The sequence below is a fragment of the Mytilus californianus genome, unplaced genomic scaffold (assembly GCF_021869535.1).
Source record: "Mytilus californianus isolate M0D057914Y unplaced genomic scaffold, xbMytCali1.0.p SCAF_10, whole genome shotgun sequence".
NCBI lineage: Eukaryota > Metazoa > Mollusca > Bivalvia > Mytilida > Mytilidae > Mytilus > Mytilus californianus.
In genome coordinates, this window is record NW_026262582.1 from 64,924,776 (window position 1) to 64,942,645 (window position 17,870).

The 17,870-nt window shown below is 32.8% G+C and overlaps 1 protein-coding gene across 1 annotated transcript in view; it reads left to right on the forward strand.

Moving 5' to 3' along the window:
- The window catches only part of LOC127719131 (von Willebrand factor D and EGF domain-containing protein-like), a 72,539-nt gene that overhangs the window by 35,738 nt on the left and 18,931 nt on the right, over positions 1-17,870 (forward strand). Inside the window, exons 12-21 of the mRNA XM_052225156.1 lie at positions 164-342; positions 2,729-3,357; positions 3,790-4,109; positions 6,976-7,110; positions 7,577-7,664; positions 10,282-10,544; positions 10,884-10,989; positions 12,906-13,037; positions 13,797-13,931; positions 15,622-15,747. Coding sequence (XP_052081116.1) covers positions 164-342; positions 2,729-3,357; positions 3,790-4,109; positions 6,976-7,110; positions 7,577-7,664; positions 10,282-10,544; positions 10,884-10,989; positions 12,906-13,037; positions 13,797-13,931; positions 15,622-15,747 — 2,113 coding nt within the window. The remainder of the gene's footprint in view (positions 1-163; positions 343-2,728; positions 3,358-3,789; positions 4,110-6,975; positions 7,111-7,576; positions 7,665-10,281; positions 10,545-10,883; positions 10,990-12,905; positions 13,038-13,796; positions 13,932-15,621; positions 15,748-17,870) is intronic.

The following is a 17,870-nucleotide window of genomic DNA, read 5'->3' on the forward strand; positions in this document are numbered from 1 at the left end:
GTCTTATAAAAACAGCAAATACTAAAAACAATGTTACTAAAATCAACATTCAGAATGGGATGCAAAATATAGACTTGTAGGACTAAAGTTTGCAGAAAAAAGTTTGAAAATAAAAATCATATTTTTATCAAAATAGTATCTTAAAGCATCTTTTTTCCTTCAGATTGTTTTGGACGGTAAAGCTCAGTTACGAATTGACCTTCGACACAAAAGTATGACCTTGACTGTACAGTCATCAGGATATTTTACTGACAGGATGGATGGGTTGTGTGGTCAGATTGGTAATAATACATGGTACTATAGTAACGATGTACAAACTAGTCAGCCTCTTGTTGATTGGAGGTAAGTTACACAGTCAGTAATTATAGATCCATATAAGGTGTTGCCATCATTGTATTGTCAGTCTACATCTTCTTATATCTGAGTGGCATCAGCCACGAAGATACAAGTTGACTGCATCTGATGTGAAAAAGGTGACTTTACCTTAAGGATGTTCGCTGCTCTAGATCTGTTTCAAAAAAATAAGCTTTCAAAAAGACATATATTGATAGCAAATAAATAAAGGAACTAAAAAAGCCCAAAAAAATTAAGGGATCGTGTGCTTGTTTTCCAGATATAAGCTATTGAAAATTTGGCGGGAAATGAATCTTTCTAGATTTTTCTTACATTTAACATTGTCACCTTTTTAGCTCACTTGACCTGAAAGGTCAAGTGAGCTTTTCTCATCACTTTGCGTCCGTCGTCTGTCGTCCTGCGTCCGTCGTCCGTCGTCCGTCGTCCGTAAACTTTTACAAAAATCTTCTCCTCTGAAACTACTGGGCCAAATTTGACCAAACTTGGCCACAATCATCATTGGGGTATCTAGTTTAAAAAATATGTCCGGTGACCCGGCCAACCAACCAAGATGGCCGCCATGGCTAAAAATAGAACATAGGGGTAAAATGTAGATTTTGGCTTATATCTCTGAAACCAAAGCATTTAGAGCAAATCTGACATGGGGTAAAATTGTTTATTAGGTCAAGATCTATCTGCCCTGAAATTTTCAGATGAATCGGACAACCTGTTGTTGGGTTGCTGCCCCTGAATTGGTAATTTTAAGGAAATTTTGCCGTTTTTGGTTATCATCTTGAATATTATTATAGATAGAGATAAACTGTAAACAGCAATAATGTTCAGCAAAGTAAGATCTACAAATAAGTCAACTTGACCAAAATGGTCAGTTGACCCCTTAAGGAGTTATTGCCCTTTATAGTCAATTTTTAACCATTTTTCGTAAATTTTTGTAATCTTTTACAAAAATCTTCTCCTCTGATCCTACTAAGACAAATTTAACCAAACTTGTCCACAATCATCATTAGGGTATCTTGTTTAAAAAATGTGTCCGATGACCCCGCCCGTGAACCAAGATGGCCGACATGGCTAAAAAATAGTACATAGGGTAAAATGCAGTTTTTGGCTCATATCTCTGAAACCAAAGCATTTAGAGCAAATCTGACATGGGAGTAAAATTGTTCATTAGGTCAAGATCTATCTGCCCTGAAATTTTCAGACCAATCAGGCAACACATTGTTGGGTTGCTGCCCCTGAATTGGTAATTTTAAGAAAATTTTGCAGCTTTTGGTTATTATCTTGAATATTATTATAGATAGAGATAAACTGTAAACAGCAATAATGTACAGCAAAGTTAGATCTACAAATAAGGCAACATGACCAAAATTGTCAATTGACCCCTTAAGGAGTTATTGCCCTTCATAGTCAATTTTTTACAATTTTCATAAATTTTGTAAATTTTTGTAAATTTTTACAAAGTATTTTCCACTGTATCTACCGGGCCAAGTTCATTATAGATAGAGATAATAGTAAGGAGCAAAAATGTTCAGTAAAGTAAGATCTACAAACACATCACCATCACCAAAACACATCACCATCACCAAAACACAATTTTGTCATGAATCCATCTGTGTCCTTTGTTTAATATGCACATAGACCAAGGTGAGCGACACAGGCTCTTTAGAGCCTCTAGTTTCTTTCAAAAACTATGAAAAAATAACAAGAATTTTACAAGATTTTCAAATATGGCTTTGTAAACTATATGTTATCAAATTATGAAAAGAAAAGTAGGGGTCAGTGGGCAAAATTTTTAATGGCACTACATGGATAAAACCAGAGGATTCCGAATATCTGGCAAGAATTTAGAAACAAGAGGAGCGTCAACATCCTTAAATCTACTTGAGTTTCCCTAAGCAGTTCGGCTATAAAACCTTAACAGCTCTTCCTAAAGTTGGAATAGAATAGACTAGTTGCAAGAAAATTCATTAAAACCTATGTAAGCTCGGTTTTAATTCCAGAAATTCCTTTAATTATGACATGCATGACATAGCTACAGTTATCTTTTCATGGAATGTGATAAAATCTGTCATGTTGGTCTTTCTTAAGACATCTACCTCGGCAATACAAAGGTCAGACATCTTGGATATTTATAAATCTCATATCTAGCTGAATTGAATGTGTGCTGGCCTCTATTGAGGAGCTTATGGGTTCTCAATGCCCACCAGATCAAACCAAACAATTCAAAATTTAAATTTGCCGCATCTCTGCTAAGCATGCTGCAGTTACTCATCATAAAAGAATTTTATGAAATTATTTGTCTGTAAAACATATTGATAATATTACTAATAATTTTTACAGTAGTAACACATAGCGATCTTATCTAAGTGATATTTTTTAGATTACTTCCTGGTCTTAGTTTGTTTGAGAATTATGAACTCTTATCAATGACCTTGACCCCTCAAATGCCAGAATGTGATTGTTCCCTGTCGTCATATGAGACTTCCTGTCCAAAATCATCTACTGCAATACCACAGTTTTTATTTCATCTGAAAGAGACCACATTCTATTGGATAAACAAAACTCAAGGAACCAATCAAATACCAGATTACATGTTTGAAGGAGATTTTGATGATGAAGAAATTGAAACTAAACAGCCTGTTAAAGATGGTCAGCTTGCAAATGACAGTTGTAAAAATATGTTTATGACTTCAGGGATTGCCAAAACGTGCTTAAATAAAATAAGAATTGATATAGATACAGTGATGAATATCTGTGTTGCCTTGGCAACCTCATATCAAAATTCAACATGGGTGCCAGAGGTTCTACGTTTGTTAGAAAATTTATGTGAAACACAATTGAATAAAAGATCAAATATGACTGATTTGGGAGAACTTGCTGATGTGAATATTGAGGACATTCGTCAAGCAATTCTTTGTCCTGAAGGTTGCTATGGAAATGGCATTTGTATAGAAAATGGATGTTTTTGTTACCAAGGATACTCTGGTATAGAATGTCTCACTAAAACAGGTAAATATTTTATATTTATTCAGCTTCAAGTAGCTAAAATAAGGTAAATGTTCTAGTTCAAACATAGATAAAAGTTGGAGATATCCATATTTTAAGTTTGGGACGTAAAAAATATGTTTTACTGTCACAAATCGAGTTTGCCCTAGTAACATGTTTCAGAGCTGGGTAAGTGGATATTTGCAGCAATTAAACCGATTTTTATGTTAGCAAAATTACTGAAAGATTTTGTCTTGGTTTTTGTGAGGAATAAAGGAGTCCTTTCTACAGTTCCACATCTATTTTAATGAAATAGAACATATGGTAACAATTTAATAAAACTTATTCAAAAAGAGTTGCGATAGATACAAAAGGGACATTCAAACTCATAAGTTAGAAATAAACTGACAAAGCTATTATAAAAAGATTTTTTTGTTGTGAAAATTTCTACCACAGAAGTTACAACCACCACAAGTTCTACTACCATGCCAACAACCTCCAGTACCACGACCTCTACAACTACCACAACCAGCACAACACTACCACCTACAACTACAACAACTGTTACCACAACAACAACAACTCCAACAACTGTTATAACTACAACAACAACTCCATCAACAACCACTTCATCATCAACAGAAATGTCAACAACAACTGAAGTTCCTGTATCCATGGTTACCTGTGATACAAGATCCTCACATTGTAGTACAGTTCATGTTGATTTGTTACGGTCCGGTGAATTTGTAACAAAATGTAATGTGACACTAATGCAGGTATTTATTAATAGCATTAACTTAGAATCTTAGGTGTAGGGTTAGGGTTAGTAGAGGATTCAAGAAGTAAACCACATCAGTGGTCTTTTGGTAATGTGGGGTTGGTCCTTGGTTCGTTCCCTAGCCATGCAGTTAACTAAAAGACTTAAAATTTGGTACCCTAAGCATGTAGCATTTAAAAGTAGGAGCAATAACTGTCAGACAAGTGTCAGAATAACGAGTTGAGGTAGAGTGAAATGTCATCCTTAGGACTGTTATTATGTGAACTAGCACTTTAAAAATCAACCTCAGAGAGGTGGTTTTGTACAGATAAGGGTTTATAATATATGCATGTGATATTTGACACTGGATGTTAAAAAACAATTTGCCCATCCACCCATCAAGGAGTCCATGTTTAGTATTATTCCACAGGGAGTGAGTTGTGGAGGGAATTATGTTTTTGTCCTGTCCATTTATCTGTTAGTCTATCCTTTTGTTATCCCTTTGCTGTTGCCATGCTAGCACCTTTATTTTTTCTCAGATCCCCTTGCAATTTGAAGGAAAATTTCCTCTCAGCAAATCCAAATTAAAAATTCCCTTAGTTCTTTCATTTAAGGTAGATCATAAGTATTTTTTGAGATAGAATTTTCTTATACTTTGCCAAAATGAAGATTTTATTATGCTTTTTTCACAGATATAATAAAAAGTATGGGTCACCGTGATATTTTCCAAGCTATGAGTCGTTGAAAATTGCCTAAATTTGGTTAGATTGTTCATGAAAAAACACATTTGTGTGCATAAAAAAAATTCTATGAGATAGAATTTTGAGATTAATTGTGAGAATATAGGTTTTATAATATGTTTTAAGAAAATATAAAGAAAAAATGGTGTCAACAAACTTGTTTTCTTGCTTCAAGTAAAAATAAAAAATTTCCCTATCAGTCCAGTATATATTCTTTACTAAAAGAGTTATCTCCCCTTAAATGGCTTATTTGAAAAAAATGATTCTAAAAACACAAAATGTGATATTTGATTAAATATTTTGTATAATACAATAAATTACCAAGTTTTCCTTATAAGAATAAACAGTCTAACCATTAAATTGCAAATCTGTCTCCAAATTTGCAGATTTGGGCAAATAACTTGACCGATTTTGTACTGCGATTGTACAGTCCAAGATGGTGGTATACCATGTATCTACCTTAAACATAATTGGGATTGCTGTTTATACGTTCTATTTAAAGAAACATCAACACCAATCTTGTTATTGTGTTTTTAGGCATCATTTAATACAATTTTGAAACTAGACTTCAGTAGTCTGATTCAGTTGATATTAAATGAATATAAAGATGGTTGTCTGGCACAAAGTTATGGCAACTTGTTCATACTGGCTTTAAATATTCTGCAGTTTAAAATGTTCAGATTTAAAACAGATGTTATTGTATAAGATACTGATATAATATACTGTGGATTCATTTATTTTTGTGAGTACCAATTTTTGTGGATTCAGTAAAAATTGTATGACCGTGGATATTTGATTTTGTTGTTTTAGCCAAATTATGTAAACAAGCCTATAGCAAATTTGTAGTTTGTTGAACATTGAAATCCATGAAAATTTCTATCCCACAAAATTCATGTAAATTTCTATATCCCACAAAATCCACGAAAATTTCTATCCCACAAAATCCATGAAAATTTCTATATCCCACAAAATCCATATGAAAATTTCTATATCCCACAAATCCATGAAAATTTCTATCCCACAAAATCCATGAAAATTTCTATATCCCACAAATCCATATGAAAATGTCTATCCCACAAAATCCATGAAAATTTCTATATCCCACAAATCCATATGAAAATTTCTATCCCACAAAATCCATGAATATTTCTATATCCCACAAATCCATATGAAAATTTCTATCCCACAAAATCCATGAAAATTTCTATATCCCACAAATCCATATGAAAATTTCTATCCCACAAAATCCATGAAAATTTCTATATCCCACAAATCCATATGAAAATTTCTATCCCACAAAATCCATGAAAATTTCTATATCCCACAAATCCATATGAAAATTTCTATCCCACAAAATCCATGAAAATTTCTATATCCCACAAATCCATATGAAAATTTCTATCCCACAAAATCCATGAAAATTTCTATATCCCACAAATCCATATGAAAATTTCTATCCCACAAAATCCATGAAAATTTCTATATCCCACAAATCCATATGAAAATTTCTATCCCACAAAATCCATGAAAATTTCTATATCCCACAAATCCATATGAAAATTTCTATCCCACAAAATCCATGAAAATTTCTATATCCCACAAATCCATGAAAATTTCTATCCCACAAAATCCATGAAAATTTCTATATCCCACAAAATCCATGAAAATTTCTATCCCACAAAATCCATGAAAATTTCTATATCCCACAAATCCATATGAAAATTTCTATCCCACAAAATCCATGAAAATTTCTATATCCCACAAAATCCATGAAAATTTCGATCCCACAAAATCCATGAAAATTTCTATATCCCACAAATCCATATGACAATTTCTATCCCACAAAATCCATGAAAATTTCTATATCCCACAAATCCATATGAAATTTCTATATCCCACAAAATCCATGAAAATTTCTATCCCACAAAATCCATGAAAATTTCTATATCCCACAAAATCCATGAAAATTTCTATCCCACAAAATCCATGAAAATTTCTATATCCCACAAATCCATATGACAATTTCTATCCCACAAAATCCATGAAAATTTCTATATCCCACAAAATCCATGAAAATTTCTATCCCACAAATGATAATGAATCCACAGTGAGATAGAACTATTAAACAATGTTTAAATATTTCAGTTCACACAATATGGCTGGGAACCAGTTGGAGATGTTTATACAACTTTACTACGTTATGTTGACAGCACAACTGTAGAATGTATGTTACCAAGGGTTACCAGAAGTGATGAATTTGTCAATGTGTACAGAGTTCAGGTAAATTTATAATTGTTTGAAGGAAAAAAGTTAATTCAAAATAACAAAGTGTTGTTGTCATAGCTGTATCTTACATCATGTCAGTTTTTAACAGAATACTATAAATTCAGAAATTATTTTGAACATTTATTATTGCAATATTTGAAGAATGGACAAAAATGTGAGATTGATTATTGAGATTTCAGGAAAATCTGCATACAGATATACATAAAAGATATCAGAATGCAAGTTCTTATTATTGCGATTCAACCAGTTGCATTATCGCATTAATAAAAATCTCACAACAATTTATAAATTTACAGAATAGGCATGTGTAATACATGTACATAGCTCAACACAAACTGAAAAACTAAACTTTTGTTTCATGGGGTAAAATTAATGTAAAGGAGAGAACCCAACTATACTTTCCTATACGAAATTACATAGAGACAGCTGCATATTGGACATTTTGTTTTTTTAATTTTAGATACCAAAAGGTGACAATATAGTGTTAAGGACACAAGTAGTTGCTGTTATTGACGGTCTTTGTCAGATGTGTGATATCTACGGAGGATGTATGATGAGAGTGAGTAGTGTGATACAGAAATCAAACTACATTAATATGTAGCAAAGTTTAACTAGTTTCAGTTTTCATAAGCCAAATCAATTCAACTTTCATGTAAAATAAAATATCTTGATGTATTCCAATTTCCAATCACACAAAAATAAGGAGATGTGGTATGATTACCAATAGACAACTATCCACCAAAGTTTAAATGAAGTGGATGTAAGCAATTATAGGCAACCGTAAGGCCTTCTACAATGAGAAAAACACATACCATAAGGTCGGCTATAAAAGGCCCCATCATAAAAATATGAAACAATTCAATTGAGAAAACTAACAGCCTAATTTTTAACAAAACAGTTTATGAAAAACAAATACGACTAATATGAAACAACGATAACCACTGAACTACAGGTTCCTGACTTGGGACAGGCACATAAAGAATGTGGTGGGGTTAAGCATGTTTGTGAGCACTCAACCCTCCCCCTAACCTGTATATGATGAGGGAATTAACTTCAGTATCAGTTTCAGATATCGTGGATATGTACATCTCAGTGTTGGATAGGAGTCAAGGGCTACAATGCATTCACCTTGTCCGTCCATTAGTTTGTACATCCATCAGTCATTCTGTCTGTCTGTTCATTCAACAAATATTTCCATCACACTTTTCTCAAGAACTGTTAACAGAATGACTTCATTAGAAAAACAAAGGATATGAGGTATCCATCCATGATACAAAATCAGTACATGCACAGCAAAAAAACACACAAAAAGCAAAGGAACACCACTTTTATTGCAGTGAAGCCTTCAACAAGTGCAAAAATTCTCACCTCCCTGCAAGTTTATGACGGCCCTAGCACTGGCTTGAACGGAATTCTCTGCAAAAATTATTTGGATAGACTTTGTAAGATGTAATATCACCTAATCAGGCCCGGTTGAAAAAAGAATATATTGGAAATAGTACATATTTAAAACAACATAGTTCCTTAGCACAGGTGTAAATCTTAAACTATGTATCATATATTTTAGTAATTAAGGTATCAAATGAAAGGTGAAGGACTGGAGTTTTGTCATGTTTAGTCAATAGTTTGACAGTTGTTCAAATTGGACATGAACAATCAAATTAACATTGTAAAAAAAAAGAGTTTTATTATTGGGAAACAACTCTTACCTGACACCTAAAATGACTTTTTTTTGTAAAATGTCATTAAGTGCAAGCACTTACAAGGCCTTAAGCTGGAAAAGCATTTTATAAAACAAATATATTAGAAAGTAGTAAAATGTAATCTTTTTATTTGTCCAAGAAATTTAGCAGTGGCGGATCCAGGGGTTGGAATCCTCTCTTTTTGTTTGACAACTAAAGCTTTTGTATGGGGACATATGGTTGGAACTCCCTTGTTATATGACTTGCATGTATTGGAACCCCCCGTTTTTCTAAATATGGCAGATCCACTCCTGTTTTGGTCATTCCTATTATCTTCCTCTTGTTGAATTAAATGAAAATAGAAAGAATATGAATTTATTATTGTAGCAAGGTACCTGTTTCATAGACAGAAGATGTTACAGAGATAAAGATATCAATCCAAGGAATGTTTGTTTGCAGTGCCTGACAACTAACAGTAAAAACACATGGTCTTCGAGAATAGGTAGAGTCAGACATCATTGAGCGTTTGTATTCATTTTTGCAGAAAAGTGTTTATCCAGTTGTTGTAAAATTAGAGGCAAAAGATACCACAGGGACATTTAAACTCATAGGTCGAAAATAAACTGACAACGGCATGGCAAAAAAAGAAAAAGACCAAAAGACAAACAAAAGTACACAAAATACAACATAGAAAACTAAAGACTGAGCAACTTGTAAATGTGTGTATTTGACCCCATCCGTAAAATTTTATGTATAGAAATGACAACATAGTCCATGTGTACATAATTTGATTTTACATAATTTTGTCAAAAGGAAAGTTTTCTATTTATTCAACATTGAATAAAAGGTAATGGATTTAAATACAACAATTTGAATTCACCTTGATTACACACAAAAATGATTCTTTGGACGTTTTTACAAGTTACTACTACTTTATTGTTGATTCTAATGCAACATCGTTTGTAATGTCACTTTGATTGGATAACGTCACCAATTTTCATGGTGTCAATTCACAATTGATGCTATGAAAACGTACACTTAAGTGCAGACGACATATAACAGATTTTAAATGTATGATTTGACGTTGTTTTCTGTCAGTTTCATTAGGGCTGTTCCAGAAAATACTATGTCCCCCCCCGAGTGACGGCACTTTTTTTTAACCCCCACCACCCACAGAAATAAAAATGAATTAGAACAACACTCCCTTTGCATTTTGGTATTTCAAATACAACCACCCAAATAAATTTAAAGAAAATTGCCTTTCCTGAGGGGGACATAGTATTTTCTTGAACAGCCCTTAGAATGGGGATAACAATATTGTATTTTAAGCTCCAACAGCATCAATTGGTGATTTGATGGTATCAAATACCTGTTTAATGGCTCCGCTAACATGTTGACGGTAAACTTAATTTACAACCATCAAATCACCAATTGATGCCGTTGGAGCTTAAAGTACAATACAGTCCCCTAATTATATTTTCAGACAATTTTCCTCCAATTTTGGAAAAAGACCAGTCTACTATTTCAGTCATTAATAGGGACACAATAAAGACTAATATAACAGCCAGAGATCCAGAAAACATGGATATCTACTATGGTATTGATGATGAGGGTGCTACAGTCAGTATGTTAGGAGAATTCATGTGGCATGTCCAGTTATCACAGCCAACCAAGAGGGGTGAACAATATAATTTTGTGATAAATGTTACTGACAGTTGTGGGGCATCTAGTACTTTTGTTTTAACAGTAAGTATTCATAAGAAACTTATTGAAACCTCTAACAGCAGGGATTGTGCTTGATTTTCATGTGATGACGACATAATCTTTCAATCAGTTTAATTAAGGTTTGAAGCTGTCATGTCAGTAACTGCTAGTAGTCCTTTCTTACTTTGTGTTGATCATTATCATTTTGCTTAGTTTATTCTGTTACCTATTCTTACATCTGACATGGACTTCGTTTGAACTAAGTTTTACTGTTGCGTTTTTTTCTGTGTGTTTGTTTATTCCACAATGGCTAGAGGTATGGGGGGAGGGTTGAGATCTTACAAGACATATGATATAATTGTATTGATGATTTCATTGTAGGTACTTGTAAATCAGTGTACCTGTCAAAATGGTGGACTTTGTGAGAATGAAGTTGTTACTAAAAATAGAACAGATTATAACTGTAGTTGTTCATCATCTTTCACAGGTAAATGTTATGAGAAAAGTTTCCGTTTGACTTTTTTATGAGTTGGCTTTTTTGCTCCTGTCTGGACAGTTTTGTTGCCAATTTAAATACATCCTGTATATTTTTATGTCTTGACTACAATTGTAGGGGGAATAATGTTTTCCAGGGACCGCGATGGGCTTCGCCAATGTCGTAAATTGCGAGTTTTTATTTTCATCTGGCGACAAAATAAGCTGCTGGCGATATTTCTGGCGCCAGCATTTTCCTTTGTTAAATTTTCATTTCTTGACTGTAACGGTAATATTATCATCTTTGTTTAAATTGGTAAAGTCAAAAAAATAATTGTACGAAAGTTTACCTGGCGACAAGTTTATGACTTTGTTTACGACCCCAAGCTCATCAAAGCCACAGTTACGACAGGTGTCATAATCTGTTGTTACAGGTAATCCGTTTATCAGTTGGGTTATAATGATCAGGTTCAAATAGAATCGGTCAGTCAGCATTTGTCATTTCATTTGAAGAAATTTTCATACGGCAACACAATTTGCAACGTTTACCGTAGTTTCATGAAGAAAACGTAATTGACAGAAAGACAAAAACCATAACAAGCTTGTTAAAAAACATCGTTTTACTTGTATTCCGTAAAAAATGGTAAATTCAGACGTAATTTGTCTTTGTTTGCCCTCACTTTTGATACGAAAATAACAAAACCGGCCGCCATTGTTGATCGTATTTACTTCTACTGCGTACTGTGTATAATCCTCCAAAGAAGGAACACACCAGAATAAAGAAAGATATCTCAATTTTATTTTTTTCTAGTTTTGAGATACCTACTCAAGATATGTCTACATACTTCTGACTTTAGAATTTATAGGTTTCAGAGTTCTTTTGAGTTATGGGCAAAATTAAGAGGGTCTTAGTAGCAGGATGGGTAGGGTGTTTGGGTCATCATTTTCTGTATTCTTTACTTTTTATACAAATTTTCACTATTCTATTTTTCCAGAGACAGATATACACATTATGACATATATGTCTCTGATTTTTCTAAATACCCATTATTCTCTTTTCTTCAATTAATTGCCCATTTTTCTATTCTTTATTTTTTAATAAAAAACATTTTCTTTTTTCTCATGTTTCTGTAGCATATACAGACCATAAGCTAATTATAAGGACAGGAACATTCATCAATAGTCATTATATAAGTCCCATTAGTCCCTGTTTGGAGACATAAACATTAAAATAAAAACATTCAATATGCTGTTTTGTGGAAAAACAGCTGCTTTGTTTTAATCTTTATTGTTATATTTTTATTCGTATACTTATGAAATACTGACAAAGAAAATAAAAGTACACATGTTTTTTTCATGTATATAAACCCTATGCAATATCATGTTAAATGATGTACAGTGCAAAAGAAATTTAAATTGAACATGGTTTCAATTTTGGTAGAGGAAATCAAGACTCTTAGCTGGCTCCAAGTTGTCAAAACTGACGACAAAATATAGCAGCTGGCGATTTTTCTGGCTCCAACTTTTTTGGAGCCAGAGCAGCCCCTGGTTTTCCAGTTTACCATCAAGTTTTGGCCACATCAATTTGAAACTTAGTATACAATATAGAAATAAGGAGATGTGGTATAATTGCCAATGAGACAGCTATTCGCCAAAGATCAAATGATGAGGATGTAAGCAATTATAGGCAACCGTATGGCCTTCAAGTTCATTATGTTGTGAACTTTTGAAAATATATTACGGTTTTGAGCCATATTTTCATGCTTCACTGAAAAAACAACATTAAATTGACAATTGAAGATATCTGAACAACTTGTCTTTTTTTTGTTTTAATTAGATTCTCATGTAATTTGCTGCCTGCTTCTCTAATATTCAGTGAAGTTTAAATTGCTTCATACAGTATTAATAATACTATACTGTTTATTCCAGGAAAATTCTGTGAGACCAAAGTAAATGGTTGCCATAGTGACCCATGTTTCCCTGGAGTCCATTGTACAGAGACATCTGAATCTTATGCTTGTGGTAGTTGTCTTGATGGTTACCAAGGTGATGGAGTAAATTGTAAGTACTTTTTGTTTTTAAATTTGCAAACTCAAGTAAACATTACAACATTGAAAAACAATAGGGAACATCTAGATGTCAACTCTTTTTATTTTTTTGTACAATTTCAAGATAGATTGCTTTCATTAGTTGATGAAACTTGAGTGTTTGCTGATAGTAATGTTTTAAAAAAGAGATGACATTTTAAGTTGCTAACTAATTAAAATCTTTTTTGTCTCTAAATTCCCTCAAAAATATAGGACCAATCCTGATGTCTCGAAAAAGGTCCTTTGCACAGTCTGTTCCTACAATCATGAACTGATTTAGTAATTTTTAGTAGATTTTGTGTCAAGTCCTTTACAAGTAAGATTTTTTTCATTTGTTAAGATATGAGCAGTAATAAGCCCATACAATCAAATATTCGTCTAATACTAACCTTTTTGCTTTTCAGAGATAATAAAGAACATTAGGGGCATCTTAAATAATTGAAAGAACATTTATTACAAGCATTAGATTTTAGAACTTAACTGTGATTGAAATAAGCATTTTAAAGTACTATAAATTCAAAAATTAATGTGTGCATCTAATATTGCTAATCGCTTACTACTGGTAAAAAATGATAGATCTAATAAATTTAGTTGCAGAAATTTTGTGAAGTAAAATCACAGCTGAAATAATAAATGCAAGTTTTTATGATTGCAAACCTGGTACTGTCACATTTTTTGCATTCATAAAAACATCGCATTCATTTCTGAATTTACAGTACTTTGTACTTTTCAGGTAGAAAAACTTGTGCCTCACAGCCATGTTTTCCTGGTGTTGTGTGTAAAGACCTGAACAGTCCTTATCAAGGCTTCGTCTGCGGTGCTTGTCCCAAATATTATTATGGTAATGGTGAAAAGTGTTATAGAAATGGTAGGTTTTAGAGTTACTCCCCTTTTATGTTACAAAAATCGCTATTTTGAGAGTTGCTCCCCTTGTAAATCATAGAAATGGTAGGTTTTAGAGTTGCTGCCCCTGTATGTTATAGAAATGGTCGATTTCAGAATTGCTTCTTTTGTATGAAATAGAAATGGTAGAATTCAGAGTGGCCCACCTTGTATGTTATAGAAATGGTAGGTTTAAGAGTTGTTCCCCTTGTATGTTATAGAAATGGTAGGTTTTAAAGCTCATTCCCTTGTATGTTATAGAAATGTTAGGTTTTAGAGTTGTTCCCCTTCTATGTTATAGAAATGGTAGGTTTTAAAGCTCATTCCCTTGTATGTTATAGAAATGTTAGGTTTTAGAGTTGTTCCCCTTCTATGTTATAGAAATGTTAGGTTTTAGAGTTGCCCCCCTTTTATATTATAGAATATGTTGGTTTTAGAGTTGCTCCCATTCTACGTTGTTGACAATGGTGAACAGTGGTACAAAATTGTCAGGTATTAAGAGTTACTTCCCCTTTATGTTGAAAACATTTTGCCAATAATAGGATACTTCTCCGCTATAGAAAGGTTAAGTTTTTTAATGTTAAAATGTGAGGATTTTCAATATTTGATATTATATCTATTGCAAGTTGAGAAATATTCTATTTTACAAAAGCAGTTGGTGAAATTAATAACAAGAGATGTATATCTCTCAGTCATTCACATGGTTATTTTGTTATCTTTTTTTGTTGTTGACAAAGTAATATACTTGATCCAATAAGTGACTTGAGTAAATTAATGAAATAAGGACATTAAGTCCTGCACAATGTACATACCGATTACAAGGTTATCTACATATTGATATTAAAAATATCAGCTGCGAGTCACAATATGAAGCTTTTTGTCGAGTGAACGCAGCAAATGAGTTCAAAAAAATATTGTGTAGAGAGCAGCTGATATTTCACAATATAAATATGATGAGAATCTGATAATAAATTTATCAGATTGTTTTTGTGTATTTTGCATGACAGAAACAAACGTTTTTCTTTGTTTCACCAGCAAACCGGAAGATGACTTGATAAGTTCGGGTCAAACTTATCAACGTCAGTTCTTTCATACTGAGGTTGTTGATACATCCGGATCAAAGTTATTAAGGCCAGGTTAAGGTATTTGACGTCACAAAGCTGTGATATGCAATTTTATTAAGAGCTGAGGAGGGTGATATAGGCAAAGGGAAGGACGATAACATAGTATATGATTATTTGATTTTGTCATATCTGATATTTACCCTTCAAGAGTTTAAGATATTGCCTGAATAAAAGTAAGAAAATGTTGTATGGTGTTCTGTGATTTGAATACACTGTCTTATATAAATTACTAGTCAGATTCTTAGAAAATACACCACTATTATTCAATACTATGGATTCATGATTATTCGTGGTATATCAATTTTCGCTGCTTTCATGGTTATAGTTTAACCATAAATATAAATGTTTGAGGAAGTACAAATTTTCTGTAAGCTGGTATGCAGACTTTGGCTAAACCACAAAATCAAATATCCATGAAAAACATAATTTTTTCTAAATCCACAAAAATTGGTATCCACGAAAAATAATTGATTCCACAGAATAACTTTTTCTGTAAAAATTATGGCTTTTAATATAAAGTTTTACTACAATTCAATTTAATTTTTTTCTTAGATGAGAAAGCTTGTGAAGAAACAATGTGCTCAGACCTTGTTACTTGTGAAGAAAGTTTGGATTATCCTGGATATCGCTGTGGTAACTGTCCCCATGGTTACATAGGCAATGGTACTATGTGTCAAGGTGAGTATGAATAACCTGCATTTTTAGATTATCAGGTTTTCTGCACATTGACATCGTAAAATATCTGCCACTTGCCACAATGTAAACCTTTTCCAGAAAACCAGATAATCTATTTATGGAGCTTTTTCTGGTTTTTTCCCCCACCCTTAGAAAGTTTTACGCCTGACAAAAGGAAGCTGGATAATGTCTCCTCAAGCATTATGACATCACTGATAACTTCTCCTCATGTATTGTGACATTGTGATAAATTCTGCTCATGTCTCAAAGCCATGATACAAAAATTACAGAGCGACTGAGCTATAAATCAATAGTCTTGTGATCAAATGAACCTGTAAAAAGTGACAAATTTGACTGAAAATGGTAATTTTCATGTAGTTTTTGGCAGAACTAAATATGAGCCAAGGTTTTACCAAAAAAGATATTCAGCAATAACATTTTTGTACATTACAAATCTTCTTTTCTGATAAGGAATATACAGTTTTGCATTAAAAAGCAAAACGTTTGAAACACCAGTGCAGATATGCAAGAACCAATTTAAAAATTATTAATACTGATACCTTTTATGTTTTAAATTCAAGGGACTTTAAATACCTTCTTCTTTCATCATTAACCAAACTGGTAGAGGATTGTTTGTAAATATGAGGATTTGCTCAGCTTTAGCATATGAAAGAGAAAATATGTGGAAAACAAATTTACAAGACAATTATATGTAACTTTTAAATTTATTTCTTATGTAAGTCTATTTATACAACCATACCTGCCAACCCTCCTGTTTTGAGGAGGAGACTCCCACTGAAACGGCGAAATTCCGGAAATCTCCTGCTTGCTGATCCGCTCCTGCGCGGGATTATAGAATCTCCTGCTTTCGGATATTTTAACCCGGAATGACCCGCGTTCGTAATTCTCTGGCTTTTTCATTACTGTCAATAGAAATAAATAAACAATTGCCGATCTTTTGAAAACTTTGGTCAGTAGTTTTTTTGTTTGATTTATAAGTAATCGAAATTCATTTCTGCTATGTCAACTCCAACAAGATAGAGGTCTTTGTCTGGACCAATCGGCAGTGTAAAAAAGTAGAAATAGACAACTGCAAATCGAAATGTCAAGCAGACTGAATGAAAGATTTTTAATTTTTACGACCAAGTTCACTGACAATTGGCAATGAATCTTCATTTTGCACATCATGTTCAATCAAGTTTTCGGTTTCATCTGACGGTCTGTACGACGTTTGAAAGCATGCTTAATGTGGGTCTCACAACAAAATCAAAATATGGAATGTTATGAGTTATGAGACTCAGAGGTATTGAAAAAGGGAAAAAAAAAAAAAAAACAACATACCTTGTAAAGATTATAACCATGAATTGAAGAAATAAAGAATATCTATTAACTGTTATTGGTGTTTTGTAGATGAATAAATAAACAGGTCATATATTTAACTTGAAAATGTCGTTTACGCAAAATCTCCCCCTCAGCTGTCATAGCTGAAGGGGAGATCTCCCTCTTTGAAGGTTTCAGAGGTTGGCAGGTATGTACAACAATTCCACTGATTCTTCTTGAAATTTATTTACAGCATTCTGTTTCCCGCCATGTAAAGATGGAAAGATTTGCATTCAGCCAGGTGTTTGTGGATGTCGTCATGGTTACCAGGGACCAGGATGTAGTCAAGGTATTTTATATTGAAATATTGGTGTAAATCTTTTAGAGGAAGTTACTGTAAAAAAGTTTTTTTACTTAATTTTGATGTAATATTTCTTTTTGGTGGTTTCATGTATTTGCAAGTATCTATCTATGAATGGTTTTAAGGTATAAATTTTGTTGCTTTTCCATGAACTTAAATGCAGTGAAAACTAGTTGGCAATGGACATTTATCTTTTTGAAATAAAGGAGAAGGGGCTCTAAGGGGTAAAATTGGCCCCACTTCCGAATCTATTGATATTTCTTTCAATTGATATCTATGATATGGAGCTTATAAAACATCAATGATTTAATAGTTATCTTTTGCTGTTTTCTTGTTATGACGTCATAAAAATGGTATGCTGACTAAGCTAAAATATCAGCTTTTAACATATTTTATCCTTTTTTTATGTATTGTGTACTTTTTACAATAGATTACACCTTAAATA